The sequence below is a fragment of the Barbus barbus genome (assembly GCF_936440315.1).
Source record: "Barbus barbus genome assembly, chromosome: 19".
Taxonomy (NCBI): domain Eukaryota; kingdom Metazoa; phylum Chordata; class Actinopteri; order Cypriniformes; family Cyprinidae; genus Barbus; species Barbus barbus.
The window spans coordinates 21,108,445-21,126,067 of NC_136747.1; the positions used below are offsets into that span (position 1 = coordinate 21,108,445).

A 17,623-nucleotide genomic window follows, 5' to 3' on the forward strand; every position below is an offset into this window, starting at 1 on the left:
CTGAAAATAATTAAAGATTTTGTACACTAACATTGAGAGAATATTGTTTGTTAAGTTGAAGTGAAAAACATCTTGGTTGGCACAGTTCATCTCAATGTCTTATATCTCTTTAGGGACATGTGTGCTTCCTTTCCTTAAAAAACTGGTGACCCACACATTTGGCTGGATGGCGATGGTGCCCACAGGACAAACATACAACTGGTACTTTGATGGTGCTTCCCAAATCACCAACATCTCATACAATGGAATGGTCTACGGCTTTCGGGTAAATTATGCATACTACACAATAATCCAATGTACATTTAAAGGAAAAGTTCATCATTTAAATACCCATATAATGTTCCTGACCATTTGTTGTTTATCTGTGTAACACAAAAAGTTTTTACAGCTGTTGTCATGTAACAAAGGTTTATAATGATCATGTCACACTTCAAGAAGGACTCCATACTTATTTTTTTTGATGCCTGGGATTAAAAAGAATATGCTCTATATTTTGATGTACCTGTATAAAGACTTATTTTTCTAATATATAATTGATATTTTTGTGGATAGCATGTTGTTTGTAACATTAATTAGCTTTTATGCCATCACTGTACTGAAGCCAATGCAAATGATTAAAATATCTATTTTCTACCCACTGTGTCATGTTAGAGTTATGCATCTGAAGAGAAACAATTTAATTTAAATTCGATTTTCAGAATAACTATTGTTTCAATGAAGCATGTTAATAATGATTGCATTTTATATTTTTATAATATTATATTTCTAAAATGATTGATATTTTAAGTTAACATTAACAAACCCCTGACTTATTGTGACTCCAAAAGACTAAAATGCTAAATGTACATTTTAAATTAAATTTAACATGTTAATTTGTCTCTTTTTAATGACAGCCAGAACATTATGTAATTATCAACCACAACCTGACCCAGACACCTGACCGCTTCCGAATCATAGACGACAGGAATGGCTCCTCCCAGCCCCTGAACCCCAATGTGAACGTAAATGGGGATTGGTACTTCAACCGGACATCTAAAGACCTCTATTACATGGGTAAAACATCTCTTCACCCAAGTCATCTATGCCATCTTTCTATTCTATCTTATTCTATTTATTTCCGTAGTAGTACTGTGCAAAGAATAAAAGATTTTGAATTTTGTGTCTACAGTGTCTGGAAGAGACCGTGTTGTTAGCCGGAGGAAGAGGAACAGCGTGGACCGCTCAGTTGTAGACAGATCGCTGGACTTCAGAGTATATCAGTGTTACTATCCCAACTGTATCCAACCGCTCCCTGGTTCTGTAGTCACGCCAGCCAATACATCCAACACAACCAGCCGCAGGCCTGCAAGCTATGTGTATGTTATCACATATGTGTATGTTACCACATAATGTATTTTATCTGTTTACTTTGCTAATAAAACATATCCTGTTGGGGTTAGCCTCTGGTCAAATACATCATTTTGGAGGTCAAGCTCAGTGAACAACTTCAGTGTGCCACAAGAAGGATCTGATGTGATAATTCCAGCTGGTAAGCACCTCTAATGTCACAGAGCCCATGCAAAGACAAAAAGGAAAAGCTATTCAGTCATATAGTATGTCATTTTTATTAGTGGCCAAAAAATATACACTATCTCATTCTGTCTCAAAGGCATTTGGATGGTTGTGGATGTTGTAGTCCCCTCCCTGAACAAGGTGAAAATAGTTGGAGTTCTAGAGATTCCAGACACAAACAATGGCACCTCCACCAGCAGTGTTTCTCAATATAACAACATTGTTCTGAATGCCACATATATCTCCATTCAAGTAAGTACATAACTACATTCAAATGGGCATAGATATTTTAGGATCATTACACCAACTAGAACCAGACTCCTCGTGTGTACTAATTTATTTAATTCTGTTCAAATCTTTCTGTATACGTTCACTCATTCAGGGTGGACGTCTGATTGCTGGCTGGCCTGATGAACCCTTCAGAGGTCAACTACAGATCATACTGAGAGGAAGCCATTCCACACCAGACTGGCTATTGCCATCTGGACTAAACCAAGGGTCCAAAGTGCTGGGTAAATGAACATAAAAAAAAGATCTCATTATTGAACATATTTGCATTAGAGATGTTCCTATTAATCGTCTCCAAACTTAAAAGTGTTGATTTCAGTAGAAACCTTGTCTTTTAGGTGTGTTTGGATCTCTTGACCTGTATGGCATACCACACAATGTGTATCACACTAAGCTTGCCAGAACATCCCAAGCAGGAAACAGCACTATCTCACTACAGGAATCTGTTGACTGGAAGGTCAGAAGCTTTTTAAAAATGACAAAAAACAGAACAGAGAGATTTAGAAAACTATTGAACCTGCTTATGTGATTTGCAGATGCCATTTAGATTACAAGATCTGAATGTGCTCCAAATCTTCTTTGTTTGAATAAAAACACTCTTTTTATTACCTCCAGGTTGGGGATAAGATCCTGCTGTCCACCACCAGCTATGACCCTTGGCAGACGGAAATCCGCACCATCACTTTAGTCACAGATTATGGCCGCACGCTGACTCTGGACCAGCCTTTATCATATACACACATTGGTTAGTCCCCCTAGATCCATTATAGCAATAATAGACATTGTGCTGTATTGATAAGCTGTTAAATATTGTTCAGAAGCTGGAGTTGGTTAGATTTTTTTTTTTACATATTTGAACATCTTATGCTCACCAAGGCTGCATTTATTTAATCAGAAACACAGTAAAACAATGATGTTGTGAGATATTATTACAATTTAAAATTATGGGTTTCCATTTCAATACATATTTTTTAAATGATTGTAAATATTTCTGTAATGATAAAAATTTCCTTCCGAAATCATTCTAATATGCTGATTTGCTTCTCAATAAGCATTTTTTATCGTCAGTGTTGAAAACAATTGTGGTGCTTAATATTTTTACGTACACCATACACTTTTTCAGGATTCTTTCATCCATAAAGTTTAAAGAAACAACATTTAATTAAAATAAAAACATTTTGTAAAATTGTATGTTTTTACTGTCACTTTTTAATGAATTTAATGCATCCTTGCTGAGTAAAAGTATTATTTCAATAAAATAAAAAAACCATCTTGCTGACCCCAAAGATTTGAATGGAGGTATTTAATTAAATAATTATATTAAATGCCTTAGCTTTAATATTAAATGTATCTGGTCATATAGGGGAGAGCTACAGTGTGCCAGGTACTTCAAAAAGTTATCAGCTTGCAGGCAATGTGGCTTTACTGACCAGGAACATCAAGATCATCGGTCAGGAGTATCCAGAAATGAACACACAGTCTTATGGAGCCAGAGTTCTGGTGGGAACCTTCTTCAGCGGAGGAATTGATTTCAGAGGTATAAACTTTAGAAAATTCTCATACTGGACCTCATTCTTCAAATAGAATCAGGAAAAATTATAGGCTACACAAAACCATAAGGCCCATTCACCTGGAAGAAAATGAGAGAAAGCAGAAAAAATAATAATATTTTGAAGTTTTAAATAAGCAAAAATCTTCTGACCAATTATTTTATAAATATGTTCATGTTAATACAATATTTCTGTATAGCATCACTTGCTAATCAGCCCTTTCCAGCACATTGTAAGTAACAAAAACTGCTGATTATGCTTACATCACAGGAAAAGCCCAGATCAGAAATGTTCAGTTCTACCACACCGGGCAGGAGGGATGGAACGACCTGTCAGACCCACGATACTCTCTGGTGTTTTATAACTTAGGAGGGGTGAGAGAACGTCTTAATCAATACAGGCCCATTCTTTATCACATTCACACATGCTCCTGTCAACTACTTACGGTCACAATATTTTTAGGTGGTTGGTGAGTCTTACATCAAGGGATGTGCTTTCCACAATGGCTTTGCTCCTGCTATCGGTGTTTTCCAGACAGATGGACTGAGTATCGAAGACAACGTGATCCATCACACGGTTGGAGAAGGTACAGATTCAGTGTTAGCTCCACCGAAAATGTAATCACTATGCAGCAGGGTGATATAATTTAGCACGATAACTATTCTATTCTGCAATTTCTATTCTAATTTCCCAGGAATCCGAGTCTGGGGTGACAGAAATGTAGTCCGAAGGAACTTGGTTACAATGACACTGTGGTCTGGATCATATAACGGCAGAGCGGAGGAATTCAACTTTGAATGGAATGCAGCCATTGAGGTATCCCTTACAGAAAAGTACTGTGATCAGATGGTAATACCATGGTACTTAGTTATATAACAATACAGAATGATTACTATATACATTTACCATGTTATTTAGATGGTGATTCAAGAATACCATGATACATATCCAAAAAAACATAGCATTATCATGGTTATCATGATAATCATTATCATTATCATTAGCCATATAATAATCAGTAAATTCCAGTTAAAGAATTGATGCATTGTTCATTTTCTAGGTGAGTGAGGCAACCAATGTTATTCTACAAGGGAATATTGTTGCTGGTTATGAACGAGCGGGATACCGAATTGATGGTGAACCATGTCCAGGTATATAAAACTTTGTTTTGAAAGAGGAAATTGATTAAATACTTTGATAGACGGTGACAGTATTCATTCTACAGTGTTAACTCCAAGGCTTAAATACTTGTTTAGTATTCATTATGTATACACAATTTAAAAATTCTGGCTAGATTTCTGTATGTTACTATGACTAATTACCAAAAAATGGCAGATATTTAAATTGTATTCTATTTTGTCTCAATAAACAAAAATATAACTATTAAAACAACAATTGTTTTAATTGCTACAATCACAACATATAATGTACAGTATGAAAAAATTATTTTAACATTACATTTAAGTGGTATTACTGTATTAGATACTGTATTAGTCTAGATATGTACAGTATGAAATGGAAAAAGCATGCACAATTACATATACTCTATTAGCAGATATAATTAAGCAAAAAGTATAACATTGACAGAATATCATACTAACACCAATATCTTGTGCATCCCTAATATGAACATTTCATGTTTAGTATTTACTGATTCAATTCAATTTCAACAATGTCAAAAGGATCTCCAAATTCAGTGGCACAGTGGAGTCAGAATGAGGCGCACGGTGGTCTGTATGGACTCTACATGAATAAAGATGGACTTCCTGGTTGTTCCCAAATCCAGGGATTCACTGTCTGGAGGAGCTTTGATTTTGGCATTTATGTCCAAGTATGATAAATGATCCTCAAACTTCCTAAAATAATTGCTATTTATAAAAATGCATCATGCCGGACTGGTGATTATTATTGTTTTTAAGTAATGTTCTCTTCTCACCTTCAGGTATCCATGAATGTGTTCATTTCCAACGTAAGTCTGATTGATAACGGAATGGGAATCATGTCTCTAATCTACAGTCCTTCCGCGCTCAGCCACGCATACTCTGACAAAACCGTCCGTGTACAGGTGAGGAAGCACTTCACTATCTCTTCGGTCAGAACTAAGAAAGTATTCTTTTAGTAATATTATTTGAAAATCATCACTCCAGGGTGCCCTGATTGTAGGCAGTAGCCCCAACTTCAACTGTTTTGACGGTCTATCCACAACTTTGACCTATGTTGCATTCAGCAGAAGTCACAAGGCCCCACGTCCTCCTAACGGTACAATACATATGATAGAATCATCAATTCACTAGTGAATAAATTTAATATCACTGATCCATTTTCTGAACTAATTCTAACTGCATCTCTATGTTCAATAGGTGGCAGGTCTGGAATTTGCTGGCCGACGTTTGAATCAAACCATAACAATGGACCACAAAAACCTCTAACTGGACTGATGAGCTACAACGCCATAGCTGGTATAATGACGGTCTCTGGTGAGTCTCGAAATGTGTATGAATTTCCAGTTAAATACCTTCTGCAGTCGACGAAGATCTCATATAAAAAGTAATTACCGTTTTCTCTTTCTGACTCCAGACACAACTTTTGTTGGGTTCAAGAGTGTGTGCTCAACAGAGAGAAATTACATGTTCATGACCAATCCGGGAAATGAGGATCTACAACATCCAATCAGTGTTGAGAGGATTTCCAAGATAAACAGCACAGAGGACTCTCTAGCGTTCATTCATCGGCCTGATCTGGGGTAAACTGAACATAACTATAGGTTTTCTCTCACTCAGAATTGCACATTGGTACCCTTAATGCAACAGCATGTCACCATGAATATGAAAATCGTCACCAAATATATGACATTTGCAATCATTAATCTATATAATATTATTTATAATATTCTAATATAATATATTCTATATGCCTAATGCAAATCAATTTATAACTTTTTTGAAATGCGTTTTTCTGGATCTTTTTTTGTTGTTATTCTGTCTCTCACTCTTCAAATAAACCTACCATTAAAATTATAGACTGATCATTTCTTTGTCAGTGGCAAACGCACAAAATCAGCAGGGGATCAACAATTTTTTTTCCCCCACTGTATTTTGACTTAAAGTTTGACTTAAAATGTGCACATAACATTGCTTTAAGATAAAAGTGACTTATTTATTTCTTTATTTCTTGATTTATTTATTTCTCTTATATACCAGCAAGGTGAACCCTGCGGACTGTGTGGACATGGACTGTGATGCTAAGAAGAAGACTATTTTGAAGGATCTGGATGGCAGTTTCCTGGGTGCCGTGGGAGCAGTGGTGCCCCAGTCTGAGTACGAGTGGGACGGGGATCCCAGGCACGGGCTGGGCGATTACCGCATCCCCAAAGTCATGCTCACCTATCTCAATGGTAGCCGGATACCTGTGAATAAAATTGCTCCTTACAAAGGTACATCTGAGGACAATTGATTATTTACACTGCTCTAAGAGAGAGTGCTTAGAATGGAGTTGCTTCTAGCATTGATGTTGCTGGTTTTCCTGTGCAGGTGTGATCAGAGACACATGTACGTACATGAGCACCTGGCAGAGCTATAAGTGCTTTGGGCTCAACTACAGAATGCTGGTCATAGAAAGTCTGGATGCAGACACAGAAACCAGGCGTCTTTCACCTGTAGCCATCCTGGGGGACAAATATGTGGATTTGATAAATGGTATGACTCATAACTCCCCTTGTAATGCTAATTTAACATCTACCACAAGCAGAAAAAGGTGTGTATTAAGGAATTTACTGTGAATATCTTGTCACAGGCCCACAAGACCACGGCTGGTGTGCCGGCTACACGTGTCAGAAGCGAGTATCTCTATTCCACGCCATTGTTGCCACCAATAAATCCTTTGACATCTATTTCACCAGCACAACACCACAGAAGCTGAGACTTATGCTGCTAAATGCTGGACCTACAGAGGTTAGTCAGTAAAATGGATTATATAACATGCAGTATTTACAGGTCACACAAAATTTAAATCAATAAAAGGTACTAAAGCACTGTATTCTACACTAATCTTCTGTTGTCCTCAGGCTGTCAGGGTGTCTATATTTTACTCAAACCCTCAGCGGCTGGATGTGTATGTTAACAATAATTTGATTGGTCCAACGAATGCTCAGTGGAATGCAGACAAATCCGACTACACGCTGCGTGAACCAACTTATACAGGTAGAGTATAGCATGTTAATTCATGTTAAGCAGCTCCCCCTGCAGGCTAGAAAGCCAAAATCCTTTTTCAACAGATCATAATTCCTATTTTAAATCCGCTCTACACTCCTCAGGTCAATATGTTCCAAGTTTCAACTCCAGTCATGGCTCAAACTTTTTTGACCAAGACTACAAAATGATGAACATACTTCTTCGTGGCTCAGAGCCGGTCCAAATCCGCACCTCTCCGGTTCTGTTCCTGGCCTTCAACCTCCCGGCCATGACTGAGGAGGAGTTCTTTGGGGCAAATCTGGTCAACAATCTGGCTACATTCCTGAAAATACCCCCAAACAAGATTCGAATCACCAAAATCGTCCGTGAGGGAACTAATGCAAGAAGACGGCGCTCAACGGGACTGACGGTGGAGGTGGAGATCAGGGAGCCTCCTGTCCAGAATTCCACCAGCAACAGCACTGGTTAGAGCCGGCATCTATAGTGAATAAAAATAAATAATCAATACAGTGTTTAGTCACAATACAATGTCTGGAATTGTATATTTATATACTGTCTGCAGAAGAAGACCAACCGTTTGAGGTCCTGAAGAACATTGCTGATGATCTGGGCCGCGCTGCTGTCTCCGGCAATCTGAGTCAGTCCATCGGCTTCAATGTGTCGTCCCTGGGCATCATTCCTCCTCCTCCTTCTTCCAGTGACCCATCCTGGAATGATGTAAGATTTTATTTCATATTTAATGATATCAAACACTGTTTAGAAATTTTAAGTGAAAGATGTAACACAAAGATGATAATAAAAATATATCTCACAATTTATTTATTTTTTTTCAAAGAAAATGATACGTGTATATACAGTCAAACCAAAAATTATTCAGACACCAGATGAAATCTTTGCTATTTTTTTTTTCCTAGTGGGTGCAGGACACTAGTTTATTTATGTATGTGAGGATAGCAAAATAAAGTAAACTGTGACATATTATACCCAAAAATTCTTCATAACAGTGGACTACAAGTAAAATTTATAAAAATTTGGGACCAAAAATTATTCAGAAACTTTAACCTAACCATGTTTTGCTTAAGTGTTTTTTCTGTAATTGCTAATGCAACCGTTTTACACCACAGACTGAACAAAATTAAGCATTGCTTAGTAATTGGTTGACCTAAATTGGTATTATCTAATTGTGTACTCAAATTTAACAGCTGACATCTATTCAACCTAATTCATTACATACCTTTCTATCAAAGTTATCTAACATTATCCAGATGAATTTGTTCTGACACAGTTTAACTCTGAGTTCTTGTCATATTTTATTACTATTTTCAAAACTATAGCGAATAAACTGTGATAATGTGAGAAATGTTGAAGTTGTCTGAATAAATTTTGATTTGACTGTATATATATATATATATGTATATCACTTTGTATAAATATAATATAATCTCTCTCTCTCTCAGGTGGCCACTCAGGAAGTGACCCGTGAAGACCAGCAGGTGGAGACGATTAAGGCTGTATCGTCCCTGATGGTGGTGGTCCAGCCTGTGGCGGGACTCTCCTCCGGGCCCCTCAGTGTGCAGCCTAGCATCATGGCTGTGGACACAACGGTGAGACAGATGCTTCCTAATTTCATTAAGAATACCGGAAACTGTAGTTTTCAGGCAATTACTAGAAAACTGCACCTGGTATCGAACAGGAAGAGCATCCTTGTGTGTCTGTTTTCAGGGTGACTGCGTGTCTGTGGGTGTGACGACTCTAACCCTATCAGCTGTGCTCAAAGATGCAAATGGAAATCTGTCAGAGGGACTTCAAGGAAACACCACCATACCATTCAGTGGCTGCTGGGCCAATTACACTGATTTAGCCATCTTTACAAGTGGTGGGTCGCCTTTGTTCAAATTCATTTTTTGGGGTTGTTGTCAGTTGTTATTTTAAGTGTTTATAGTAATTTTTCTCCTCGTACCTTTTTCACAGGTGAGAACTTGAAGTTGGCCTTTACTCTGAATGAATGGAAGGCTGAGTCCAGATCTTTCACACTCAGAGCAGCTACAACGCCGTCTTCTGTGGTCGTCACCACAGAGGATGATGATTTCCCCAGCATCTTTGACTCCTGTCCAGCTGTCTTGTCACAGTCTGTTTATCTGCTCATGCTGCTGAGTGGTCTACTCCTTCTGCTCATGAGACCCTAAAAAAAAAAAATCACAACACAGTACACTCTTAGAAATATATTAAATTGTCTTCTAATGATTTGTCTGTCTATAAACTACTGTTGTTTTCCATATGATCTTGATCTGTAAGCCACAACTATAAATTCTGAGGACAGTCACTCATAATAACTGTAGAACAAAAACAACTTTTAACAAAATTAAATATTTAAATCTATTCCTTTTACTTTCAATATTATATATTTATATGCTTTCTTTTATGTTTAATAAAATGTCAAGTTCTTGCATAGTTTGTTTTTATATATAGGCACAATTTTCTTTTCTTCCCAACTCTAACATACTGTATATCCAAGTGAAACTGCTTCTTGAATGAGAAAAAAACAGTAGGACGAGAATTGATTGGATCAGATTATGAGAGCACATGAATTAAAAAAAAAAGGATACACAGATTATATGAGGTATAATAAACATTATGAAATGTTCCATAAAAAAAAAAAACAATTGTCAGTTTTGATTTCATGGTGATTTTAAATGTCTACAAACAATATCCAAAGCGTATATACTACAACAGGACAATTCAGTCCTTTAAAAAATAAATAAAAAAATTAAAACAATCTATCACATCTCAAATTAGCCTTCAGGCGTGGAAATGACTTTTTTTCTTTCTTTTTTTGGGGGAAAAGGCCTATCGTTTCATATTATTTTATGTATCCATAGACAAATAATATATATATTTTTTTCTAAAATTAATAGGCCTATTCCTTTGTTTTATTAACACATCAAGTCTCTTATTTATCATTGAAACATTTTATATGTAGCCTATTATTCAACAACTGGAGCATGCTTTCTTTGTTAATGCAATAGAAAGAAAGAAAGAAAGAAAGAAAGAAAGAAAGAAAGAAAGAAAGAAAGAAAGAAAGAAAGAAAGAAAGAAAGAAAGAAAGAAAAAGAAAGGACCACTAGAGGGAGATAAAGTCCACAGCGCTCAATCCTCACACTTACACCTGCCGTATTTTGGGGAAAAACAATCTGTCGTTCACATTCATGATGAGTTTAAAAGAAAGAAATTAAAAACTTTTCTTTTTTAACTATTGTTTCGTATTCTACATAGCAGTTACATCCGTATTTGAAACGGTATGTGGTAACCTCGGTTCTAATAATAAAACCTTGTAAATAAACCAATAGGCTATAAAATATATAGGCTACGATACTTATTAACGTTGTACTGTTGATCGCGCATATTAAAAATGATTCCGACGTGGAGGACAGTAGCATCAACTGAAAGCTGGGTGGGAGGCAGAGGTCTTCAAGTCTTGTTGTTTGGATTGAGTTGAGCTAATAATGTCCTGACGGTACTTAAGGAGGCAGTTCTTCAGAGGAGCTGCTCTCAGTCATACACACATGTGATGTGTTCGTGTTTTTCCCAAGCAGGTCCTGCTTTTTTTTCTTGTGCATTTACAAGATGTGTTCTTATGGAGTCTCAGGGGTATTTTTGACTTTTACGTTACTTTTGCATTTTCTTTGTGTTCACTCAATAAATCCTCTGTTTTCAACCGCATCCAAAGGCATGAAAGTGTCCAAGTCTGTTCCTGCTGATGGTCACAGAAAAGCCAAACACGGCAAAAGTGCATTGTCAGCATCCCCTTTATCAGGAGACGTGCAGTCACAGCGGGCGATCAAGGATGCGATTGAACCTCATGATTACATGATCTCCATCTACAAAACCTTTTCCTCGGCTGAGAAACTGGGACTGAACGCGAGTTTTTTCCGCTCGTCAAAAGCAGCAAACACCATAACGAGTTTTGTGGACGAGGGTCAAGGTTAGTTATTTCTTTATTATTTAATATCAGGTTTAAATTCGTTATATTTAAGATTTTATATATATATATACACACACACACACACACACACACACACACACATATATATATATATATATATATACATATATATATATATATATATAGCTACATAGCTTATATATATATATATATATATATATATATATATATATATATATATATATATATTTATTTATTTATTAAATAGCCTAATACACAAGAATCCTCTAATGCACTATCCTCTATCAAAACAACTTTTTACAAATCACCATTTATAAATTTACTTTTTAAAATTATAACTTTAAAAGTATAACTTTTCACTCTTTCTAATCTAACATAAAACAAAAAAGCAATCAACCAAGCATGAAAGAAATTTCAAATCTTAGTTGATTGAAACCTTCTACTGCATTCACGTTTTATCTCTCTATGGCTCTGTAAACTGACTTTGTAAATACTGTACAGCCACTGTCCATTAAACATTTCTGCTCTTTGTTCCAGATGCCCTTTTGAACTCCCCACTGAGGAGACAGAAATACTTATACGATGTATCGACTCTTTCTGAAAACGTGGAGCTCTTGGGAGCTGAACTGAGGATATACACAAAGATCTCCGGAAGCTTCCGAGCGTCTGAGACGGGCCCAGTGGAGATACAGCTGCTCTCCTGCCAGTCGCACACCGTCCTTGATTCCAAATCCTTGGATCTGGAGGATGGGCATAAACCAAAATGGGAGGTTTTTGACGTATGGGAGATTTTTAAGGAACGTCAGCACCACTCCCACGGGACGCGCTTCTGTTTAGAGCTCAAGGCGACGCTTGATAATCCTGAGAGGGAAATCGACTTGCAATATCTTGGATTTCACAGACATGGCCGTCCGCAGCTAAAGAAAGCCATATTGGTTGTTTTCACAAGGTCCAAAAAGAGACAAAGCCTTTTCTATGAAAAAAGGGAGAAGATTAAGCTGTGGGGTTTGGATAGTATTGGGAAGGAGAGAGGACCTCACTCGAAGTCCCGACGGAGAAGACGGACCACTTTACCCAACCGCCATGGCAAGAGGCATGGCAAAAAGTCCAAATCTCGGTGCAGCAAAAAACCCTTGCATGTGAATTTCAAGGAGTTGGGTTGGGACGACTGGATCATCGCACCCTTAGACTATGAGGCCTATCACTGTGAGGGCATGTGTGACTTCCCTCTCCGATCTCACCTGGAGCCGACCAATCATGCCATTATACAAACTCTCATGAACTCCATGAACCCCAGCAACATGCCGCCCAGCTGTTGTGTCCCGTCCAAACTCAGTCCCATCAGCATCCTGTACATTGACGCAGGAAATAACGTTGTGTACAAGCAGTATGAGGACATGGTGGTGGAGACCTGCGGCTGCAGGTGATTGTGAAGTTCAAAATAATGAGGAAATGTAAATAAATGTGTCTGACTTCCTGATCTGTCTTCAGAACACTACTGGAATCCTCAGCTGAAGTGCAAATCACATCTGGAAATATGATTTTGAACTGGAATCAAGCACAAAAATATTACATCACTCTTAGTTCCATTTCACTGGACATTTTTATACTTAAATTGTTTGTGAGTACAAGACAGCTGATATATAAATGATTTTCTTAATTGTACAGGCACAAATTTTAATTTATGTTCAGTTACACTAAGTTATTTTCTCATTTATGCAGTAATAATATTTCACACAAATAAATAAGCTATTTTAGTTATTGTATCTATCTACCTCATTGTACAAATTATGTTAAGCTACCGTGTAAATGTCTTCCTTTGAGAGATTAACCTATGAAAGGTTTTGTAAATATTTTATAAAAAGTATGAACCACATTATGCCTTCAATAAAATATCACAAAATTAAATGTGTTAAATATTTCTTCTTGAATATGACCTTTTTGTTATTACTTGCATTTACTGCACAAATATTTTACTATTAGATGCATAATAATGAAGAGTATTGATTTTTTTTTTTTTTGAAAGTTTGATAATTGAATAAATAATTTTAATGTACACACTAACATTCAAAAGGTTGGGGTCAATGATTAAAAAAAAAAGAATTTAATACTTTTATTCAGGAAACGTGACAGTTATAATGTTACAAAAGATTTATATTTTAAATAAACATTCAATTCATCAAAGAATCCTAAAACAACATAAAAAACAAAAAAGTATGATCTTCATTAAAATATTCAACATTGATAATATTAGGAATTTTTTCAGTATATTAGAATGATTTTTGAAGGATCACTTGACCCTGAAGACTGGGGTAATGGTGCTGATAATTCAGCTTTGCCATTACAGGAATAAATTTCATTTTTAAATATATTAAAACAGAAAACAGTTATTTTAAGTGTAATATTGCTCAGTATTACTTATTGTATTTTTGATCAAATAAATGTAGCCTTGGTTATTTGTTTCCCCCAAAATATGAAAAAAATAGATCTTACTGACCCCAAACGTTTGAATAATAGTGCACCCTGATATAAAGTATGAACAATACCCCAATAAAGGCATGAATAATACATTGATATTAACTGAATGATGCTATATATGCAGTATATTCACAGTGCATCAGTCTGAGCCTTGAAATCTGATTTTACCATTAATGCCATCCATGTAAACTGTCAAAAAAAATCTTTATCTTATCTGTATCTTATCTACTCCTTAAAGGTGCACATTACACACCTACTGATAAGGGAATAAAAATGGTGTACTTTTCAAAAGTACTATGCCACAAGCTAAAGGTAAAGATATACACCATGCAAAAATGCTGTGAGTGGTAGATTATTAACAGAGGTGCAGCTCCCAATTCTCATCTTTCTACACCAGTATTGGTCTGGGTTACACAGTAAGAGCACTAACTCACAAGTGGGACGGAACAGAGTAATTCAAAACTGGGTCAATACCCGGCACCCTGCTTTCATTTATGCCAACCCGAGATACAAAGATCCAAGTAATCTGTGTACCTTCCCTGTAAAGAGCTGAAGGGAGATAATTGCAGTGTTTAGCAAAGGTGAAAACGGGGTCAACAGACACTCAACACAACCTTCCCTGGGTGGCCTGTGTGTCTGCGTGAATAGAGAGGAACACGTACACACAGACACATACACACTCACATCTATTGGTAAACGGCTCTGACCCCGGTACCAAAGTTGCATTCATTCTATGTCTGGGAAAAGACAACGACAAAAACCAAGGATGCCAATTTAAGATTAGGCTTGCTTTCACCCCGAGGTCAAAGGTCAAGCATGCTTTTGTCTCTTGCCAATGTGTTCGTTTAACACATCCAGTAAAGAGAGGAAGCAATCAACGCTGCAGAACAAGGGAAAGGAATGGGTGTGATGCTATTACACCAGTTTTCTGTCTCTCTGACACATTGTCAGTCCTCGCTCGCCCGTAAAACACATCAAGATATAAGACACACAGCTGCTGGACAACAATGGACTGGAATGTCATGTGCCGCTAAAGGACATCTGTGGACGGACCGAATGCTGTGATTCAGAGATGGAAGCAGTGAATGTTATCAACTCACATTCTATCATTCATTAATCAGCATTTTTAAGTACAGTCATAAAGGGATAGTTCACCCCAAAATGAACACTGGCATTCTTTACTCACCCTCATGTTGCTTTAAACCCATATTGTTCTTCCAGCTCAATCTCATCAGTAACTGAAGGTATTAATACATTGCGTTCTACATATGTTTGTGTGTTTTTGACAAATCATACACTGGTTATGTATGAACAACTGTAGAGATGTAGAATGATTACAAACCCTTTCAGATTTAGAAAATCTATTTTTGAAATTATATCCATGGTTATTGTGTTTATTCACTGATATTAATTAAAGATGTACACTTTCATTACATTTATTTACCTATTTTGACATTATAACATTCATTCTGTTCTGTATGACTTCTGGTGCTGCATTCAACATTTTTTAAGAAAAAAAAATCTATATAATAATAAAATGAAAAATATAGTAAAAATACACACACACACACACACACACACATATATATATAGTTTTTAATAATAATGTGCGTTTGTGTGTATCAAAATATAGTAAAGATATATTTTTAAAACAATAAACAGATTTGTACCTTTCTAAAAACCTACATTTCTAAATAGTAAATAATTTTACTGTTTAGATGCTGTCAATACATGTACACTCATATTTGTAAGTTTGACTTCAAAGACATTTTCTCAAATTTCTTTCATACAAAAAATAAAAAAAAATAAAGTAATAAAGGGCTGCCAAAATCACAAACAGAAAAAAAACATACACTGTAAAAAAAAATAGTTTCAACTTCAAATAATTTGTTACCCCGCTGACTTAATTTTTTTTTAGTCAACTAAAATATTCCAGTTGTCCCTTAAATTAACAGAGTAACTTAAAGTTTCAAGTTGACTGAACTAAACATTTTAAGTCAGTGGGGTAACAAATTATTTTAAGTTGAAACAATTTTTTAAAACAGTTTTTTTTACAGTGTACATAATACTCATGTACACCAGTTTGTGTATCTTGTGACCAATCATAACACTTTAAGTTTGAATATGTGAAGGTGTAACTGTCCATTTTAGAGCTGGTTAACAATACGCTTGGTAAAATTTCCAAAATGAGCTTGTAACAATACACAGAAATATAAAAATGAAAGTGTTCCAGAGATTTCATGTATGATTCAAAGCTAAAAATCTGATTGTGTCATATCAGCTAATAGTGTCATTGATTAGCCTGGCTTAACCAGTGGCACAGATACTGGGACTGCTGTGTTTAACAAGACTGTTTGCACAGATTCAGTCCGTTGTCTTGTATGTTTGAGGAGATCAAATGCTAGTGACCTACAAGTCAACTCAACGGATGGAGAGCTGAGAAAAGACATTTGTAAAGTCAACATCAGAAAGGAAAGTGGAACGGTGAGTTTAGATGGTCGAGCAACACTAAAAGAATGGAAGGCTACAGGTTAATATGCTCTACTTAGCCTCTGTACACAAACGACCGGTGAAGGATTAGCTCGGTTAACTCAACGCACATTCATCAGATAAGTTAGACTGTCAGATGATCCTGTAACACTTGACCACAGTGTCACTGAACAACATTCACTTTATTGACTTTATTGCTCTTGTGTAAAAATATAATTTTATTTTAAGCAGGTGTAATATAGCACAAGTTGTCCTATAAATGGTTCCCCAAAAAATATTAAGCAGCACAACTGTTTTTAACATTGTTAATAATCATAAATGTTTTTTGAACACCAAATCAACATATTAGAAAGATTTCTGAACGATCATGTGACACTGAAGACTGGAGTAATGATGCTGAAATTCCAGCTTTGCCATCACTGGAAAAAATGACAATTTTAAATATATGTGACCTTGGACCACAAAACTGGTCAATTCTTTGAAATTGATATTTATACCTGTACATCATCTGAAAGCTGAATAAATAAGCTTTCCATTGATGTATGTTTGTTAGGACAGGACAATATTTGGCTGAGATACAACTTTTTGAAAATCTGGAATCTTAGAGTGCCAAAAAATGAAAATATTGAGAAAAATTGCCTTTAAAATTCTCCAAAAAATATTTTTTCCTCACAAAAATTCAGAATTGCAAGATATAGACTATAGGAGATAAGTTTGACTGACTTTCTCATAATTCCCGGTCCTTGATTCTGATTGGTTGAGCCGCATTCAAAGCGGTTGTAAATTACTCTACAAACATAAACCTCTTTGTTTCTGCATCTGTGTGTTGCTCGTCAACCACTTTGTTGCAACCACATCCGTTTCTGTGGAACTATTGTTTGGCAAAAGAATGTTTTTATAAATATCATTACATTTTTTTTGCTTTGTTTTATTTTGTGAAACCTTGCTACATATATGGAATAACCGTTTTATAAAAGCAATAAGCCTCGTGAAGCCATGGTTTACGGTGAATTTATAACAGTTCCGCGTTGTGCCAAATTCACTGTAAACCACAGCTTCTTGGGGCTTATTACTTTAGTTTATGTCTTGCAATTTTAAGTTTATATCTCACA

At 36.1% G+C, this 17,623-nt stretch overlaps 2 protein-coding genes across 2 annotated transcripts in view; both read left to right on the forward strand.

Moving 5' to 3' along the window:
- LOC306885290 (fibrocystin-L-like) overlaps positions 1 to 10,227 on the forward strand; it is a 35,560-nt gene extending 25,333 nt beyond the window's left edge. Inside the window, exons 51-77 of the mRNA XM_079441717.1 lie at positions 114 to 265; positions 894 to 1,053; positions 1,169 to 1,355; positions 1,440 to 1,528; positions 1,649 to 1,803; positions 1,934 to 2,063; positions 2,178 to 2,296; positions 2,455 to 2,584; positions 3,203 to 3,376; positions 3,660 to 3,763; positions 3,852 to 3,975; positions 4,084 to 4,205; positions 4,450 to 4,540; positions 5,072 to 5,220; positions 5,332 to 5,454; positions 5,537 to 5,648; positions 5,750 to 5,866; positions 5,967 to 6,132; positions 6,590 to 6,822; positions 6,920 to 7,084; positions 7,182 to 7,339; positions 7,453 to 7,588; positions 7,702 to 8,043; positions 8,142 to 8,296; positions 9,037 to 9,183; positions 9,302 to 9,455; positions 9,551 to 10,227. Coding sequence (XP_079297843.1) covers positions 114 to 265; positions 894 to 1,053; positions 1,169 to 1,355; positions 1,440 to 1,528; positions 1,649 to 1,803; positions 1,934 to 2,063; positions 2,178 to 2,296; positions 2,455 to 2,584; positions 3,203 to 3,376; positions 3,660 to 3,763; positions 3,852 to 3,975; positions 4,084 to 4,205; positions 4,450 to 4,540; positions 5,072 to 5,220; positions 5,332 to 5,454; positions 5,537 to 5,648; positions 5,750 to 5,866; positions 5,967 to 6,132; positions 6,590 to 6,822; positions 6,920 to 7,084; positions 7,182 to 7,339; positions 7,453 to 7,588; positions 7,702 to 8,043; positions 8,142 to 8,296; positions 9,037 to 9,183; positions 9,302 to 9,455; positions 9,551 to 9,765 — 4,109 coding nt within the window. The 3' untranslated portion in view covers positions 9,766 to 10,227. The remainder of the gene's footprint in view (positions 1 to 113; positions 266 to 893; positions 1,054 to 1,168; positions 1,356 to 1,439; positions 1,529 to 1,648; positions 1,804 to 1,933; positions 2,064 to 2,177; positions 2,297 to 2,454; positions 2,585 to 3,202; positions 3,377 to 3,659; positions 3,764 to 3,851; positions 3,976 to 4,083; positions 4,206 to 4,449; positions 4,541 to 5,071; positions 5,221 to 5,331; positions 5,455 to 5,536; positions 5,649 to 5,749; positions 5,867 to 5,966; positions 6,133 to 6,589; positions 6,823 to 6,919; positions 7,085 to 7,181; positions 7,340 to 7,452; positions 7,589 to 7,701; positions 8,044 to 8,141; positions 8,297 to 9,036; positions 9,184 to 9,301; positions 9,456 to 9,550) is intronic.
- A 976-nt stretch (positions 10,228 to 11,203) lies between these two features.
- On the forward strand, positions 11,204 to 12,970 carry LOC306885202 (growth/differentiation factor 6-B-like; the record flags this gene model as incomplete). The annotated part of the gene is made up of 2 exons (XM_079441592.1): positions 11,204 to 11,561; positions 12,081 to 12,970. The coding sequence occupies 2 exons, from the start codon at positions 11,204 to 11,206 to the stop codon at positions 12,968 to 12,970; spliced, it is 1,248 nt and encodes a 415-aa protein (XP_079297718.1).
- Positions 12,971 to 17,623: the final 4,653 nt, after the last annotated feature.